The 4,504-nt window shown below is 46.2% G+C and overlaps 1 protein-coding gene across 1 annotated transcript in view; it reads left to right on the top strand.

Annotated features, from left to right (window-relative positions):
• Positions 1-4,504, top strand: part of LOC116670886 (PH and SEC7 domain-containing protein 1) — a gene marked incomplete at its 5' end in the record, with an annotated part of 69,216 nt that overhangs the window by 8,695 nt on the left and 56,017 nt on the right. The window contains 1 exon segment of the mRNA XM_032501585.1: positions 1,376-3,820. Within this exon segment, the coding sequence (XP_032357476.1) occupies positions 1,700-3,820 (2,121 nt within the window).

Raw genomic sequence — 4,504 nt, 5'->3', positions numbered from 1 at the left:
TACAAGTACTTACTTTTTCAATATTCTTTATAGTATAGTCACACTTCAATGTCATTTATTTTATGGTTACTCACTTTTGCTTTATTATTTAATTACATATTCAATTTCATTTTAACATCACTTACTTACACTGCGGTATTTTTTCTACAATGACCACCTCACTTTCTTTTACTCTACATAATCTTTTATATATAATGCCACTTCACATTCATTCAGTACTTTTCGCACATTGTCTGTTGTTTGTGTGTTTACTGGTTTGTTGTTTTGCTTTTTACTGCAGAAAACTGCTGCTTTAATGAGGGAATTTCCCCACTGTGGGATGAATAATGTATTATGTAATCTAATTTTATCTAATCTTATTTACTTTATATTTGCAGTGGTGGAAAGTACTGTACTTACGTCTTGAGTATTTCCATTTCCTCCTTCTTTCTACTTGTACTCGACATCTCTGAGGAAAATGTTGTACTTCGAATGTTTGGGATGAACTGAAGGATGAAGGGTTCCTTTTTAAGCTGAATAACATCTTTAACCCTTGTGTTGTCGTCCCGTAGACCATGCAACATTTAGTTTTCTGGGTCAAAACGTTGAGTTAAAACCTCCTTAAGACACTTTTGTCTCATTTCCCAAAGTTCTTTGTTGATTTTTTTGGACATTTTAGTTGTTTTGACCAAGTTTTCTAAGCTTTCTCCCACATCTTTTGTCACATTTTTGATGTTTTTCTCACTTTTCCTAAAGTTCTTTCTCATTTTTTACAAGATCTTTTTTTGTTTTGACTTTTTTGCTGTTTTTTCCCACATTTCTGTCACTTTTCAAATGCAATAAATTAAATAAAACATCCAAATTTAATGAAAATGAACTGATCAGTTATGTAACTTGTGAAGAGCGTCGTAACCATCCACATTATTCTTTTTTATTTTTTATATTTTAGAATTTGGTTGAAGGAAACCCAAATTTCTGATTTAGAAACCTTTCAAAAATGGGTCAAATGGGACCCAGAGGTCAACAGGAGGGTTAGTAAGGTACCTAAGTCATAGTAGTACTTAAATAAGGCACCTGAATACTGAATACTTCCAAATGTATAAGCATGGGGCTGACAGGGAACTTAAGGAAATTATTAAGAGACAGACACATTGTTGGTTTTGGTCTTTTCATGGCATTTATCGCCAATAAGAAGAAATAGTGTGCAGCCTTGTCCCGTTAATGTTGGTATAATTTAATTTACTGCACATGGAAAGTAAATAAGAATCCAAACTGGTGTCACCACTGAGTTAATTAATGCATGCATCACAGATACTGGAATAACCTGTGCATAACGAGCGTCGCTGAGAGACTCCAAGGACAACATATCCTCTTTTTTTATTTCTTTTATTCCCAGGTATGAAGAATAGGGAGCTGTTGGAGGTGTCCCATGGGCATGTTTGTCCTCTGGCCGTCCAGCCTGTGTGTCTCGGCTCTGCACACAGACGCTCTGGGAGGGAGAAGAAAGACCGTCTAAAAATAAACTGACACACTCCACCAGCAGAAAAACAAACCAACAAATAGAAGAAGAGGACAAAAAAGAGCTAGCCTTTTTTTGGCTCTGTCACTTCCTCTCTCTCTCTCCCGCTCTCTCTCTCTCTATCTCTCTCTCTCTCTCTCTCTCGCTTTCACTCTGCTCCATTTCTGTTTCTCTGTCCTCATTACGGCTTGAGAGGAGGTCATGTCCCAGTCTGGAAAAGTCCTTCATTTGTATGTGGAAGTGAGGTCTGCCCCAGATCAGAGCGGAGGGAAGGAAGAGATTGCTCAGGGGCATTCGGTTCAGGACAGTCCAGCGGAGCTCCTGTCTCAACTAGCGAGCCAGACGTGCGTCACCAAGGCCTCCGCAGCTCGCCGCCTGCTTCAGGACTGCACAAACAGCCAGTCTCCTTCCAGAAACAGCTTTCAGCTCCAGCAAGCCAGCAGCTCCCAGACAGTCGCCAAGCTTCGGAGCATACCGTGGGATGGAGTGTCTGCCGTCCCCTCTTCGCCAATAATGCCCTCTTCTGGAAAGGTTTCTGTCCCTCACACGCCCCCCAACTGCCAGAGGTTTGCCAAAGAAGAGGTCAACGATGGTACACGGTCTGTGGTCACCTTCAGCTACATTGAGAAGTCCAATGTGAAGACGGTGGAGAGTCCACGCAACTCTGTGTGCGAGAGAGGGACCAGAGAGGAACGATCCACCCCCTCTTACTTTCGTAAAAGACTCAGTGACCCAGTTTGGTTTGGGAGTCCTGATTCATCGTGCAGCTCTAGTCCCAAGTTGACATTTCGATCCCCGGGAAGTCACCAGCAGACGTTCTCTCCCGGTCTTCGCCAATCAGCCTTGGACCCCATCGGCAGGGCAGCTACCCAGAGGGCTGTGGAGGAGTTTGGCTCCCCTCTACTGAGGATTAAACTAGCCCACGCACTTGAGCAATCCTCATCTTCGCGCTTCAACCAACAGCCACGCTGTCAGTCCTGGGCCGGCTCCCCTGTTCAGGGTCAGAACATCAGCGTGAATCTCAAAGACTTCACAGAGAGGAGCCAGGCTATTTGTGGGCTGCCTCGGAGCCCGGCGTTAGACCAGCTTTCTTCCCAGTCCAGGCAGTCCCCTCACGCAAAAGCAGACTCCTGTGTCAAGTCCCAGAGCCCCCTCCACTGGTCAGCAGAAGCCAGAGCTGTGGCAGGAAGTCCAGCCACCAAAAGACATGTTCACAGGTCCTGCAACAGGAGCACTCCACCCCAGGGAACAATGCTCCAACTTGGCAATAATGTAGTTGAGGGCTTAAACCAGTTAAGTGACAGTAAATCCTCCTCTCCAGCTCACAGCCCTGAAGTCGCCCGCAGGTTAGCAGAGGAGGCGAGCAAACTATCTTCCATTCTCACAGAGGCACGCAGGTCCTCAATGCACAACGCTTTAGGTGATCCCGCCGGAGACTTTCACAATCCAGCTCCAAACGCACAACAGTCTAAGCAAACGCTTAAGATGAACATCCCTTTAAACGAGCAACACGCGCAAGCAACTGACAACACGGACTCTCACCAGCCTGAAGACCCCCGTACTAATTATCAAACCCACCAGGAGGACTGTGTCCAGAGGTCCCAGCATCAGAGCTCCCCCGCCATTCCTTCACGTGTTTTCCGTCCGTCTCATCCTCCCACTGAGCTCAGCTCTCCCATGAAAGACCCCAGGTTATTCCAAGCTGAGCTCCGAGCCCCGGACACCCCCACCCTGCATCGCCGTCAACTCCGGTATGCCAGAGACTCCTGGACCCCAGGCCTGGACAAGAGAGGGGACCTGAGCTGTTTCGAGAGAGGCGACTGCACTGAGCTTGCACGCAGGCTCTTTATCACTCAGAGTGTTGAGGAGGCGCCGGTCAGCTGGACATCCAGGCAGCAGTGGGGGACACAGGTGGAGAATGGCCCGAGGCCGGACCCTGAGGCTGGATTTAGGTCTGTTAACGACCAAACGCCTGAGAGTCAATCCAGTCACCGTCGCCGACCGCTCAGTCCCACAGCCCAGCAGAAACGAGCTGAGCAGAGGAGGAGAGAGATCCTGCTCCTGGGCCCGGTGGTGCTGGACTCTCCAGAGGAGGATGAGGGTGAGGACGCCCAGGGCGAGGAGATGGAGGGGTATGAGGCAGAGCAGCAGAGGGTTCAAGAGCCTCCGGAGGCGGAGCAGAACGGAGCGATGGGAGGGTCGTCCTCGCGGAGCTCCAGCGGCGTGACGGGCAGCTTGGGGGACAGAGACTGTGTGTCCCCCGAGTCCAGTCAGTCCAGTCACCAAAGCAACGAGACCGGGGCTGCCACCTCAGGAATACAGGTGAATTAATTCACTTTTTTGTCAAGAGTGTGATAAGAAAATTGGTACAACTGTCCTGTGTGTGCTGTAAGAGTGGCGCTGGAGCCAGGTGGCTGTTAGCTTAGCTTAGCATCAAGACTGGAAGTAGGAGGAAACAGCTAGCTGTCTCCAAACTTCAACAGTTTTCAAACCAACACTACAAAATCCCACAAATCCCACACTGCATTCTTTTTTTATTTAATCCCTATACAAACAGAAGACACTTATATTTTTGGGAGTTACTTGCTGGAACTATTTTCTTTACAAACAGACATTTAAATTATTTATCAGATTTTTCATAAATCAGAAATCAAGAAAATGTTACTTATAACTCCCACTAAAGCCAAATTGTTGATTTCACATTTATGTTTGTGTGGAGATCAGACAAACGAGATATAGCATGTTAAATAAGCTTAAAAGTTGTTGATTTATGTGTTTTATAACGTTGAAAACAGCAATGAGATATCTTTCCTCCGTCTCTAGTCTTCATGTTAAGCTGAATGACTGACTCTCGCTTCATATTCACAAACATTATGTAATTATGTACATTATTATGACAAATTTCCCAAATGTAGTGCCATTCCTTTAATGCTGCACTGCAGAGCTAGCCTAACAAGAATGCCTGTGTATGTGTGTGTGTGTGTGTGTGTGTCTGTGTGTGTGTGT

Source organism: Etheostoma spectabile, chromosome 21 (genome assembly GCF_008692095.1).
Source record: "Etheostoma spectabile isolate EspeVRDwgs_2016 chromosome 21, UIUC_Espe_1.0, whole genome shotgun sequence".
Classification (NCBI taxonomy): domain Eukaryota; kingdom Metazoa; phylum Chordata; class Actinopteri; order Perciformes; family Percidae; genus Etheostoma; species Etheostoma spectabile.
Note: the sequence above shows the minus strand (reverse complement) of the source record. Positions and strands in the feature narration are given on the sequence as shown.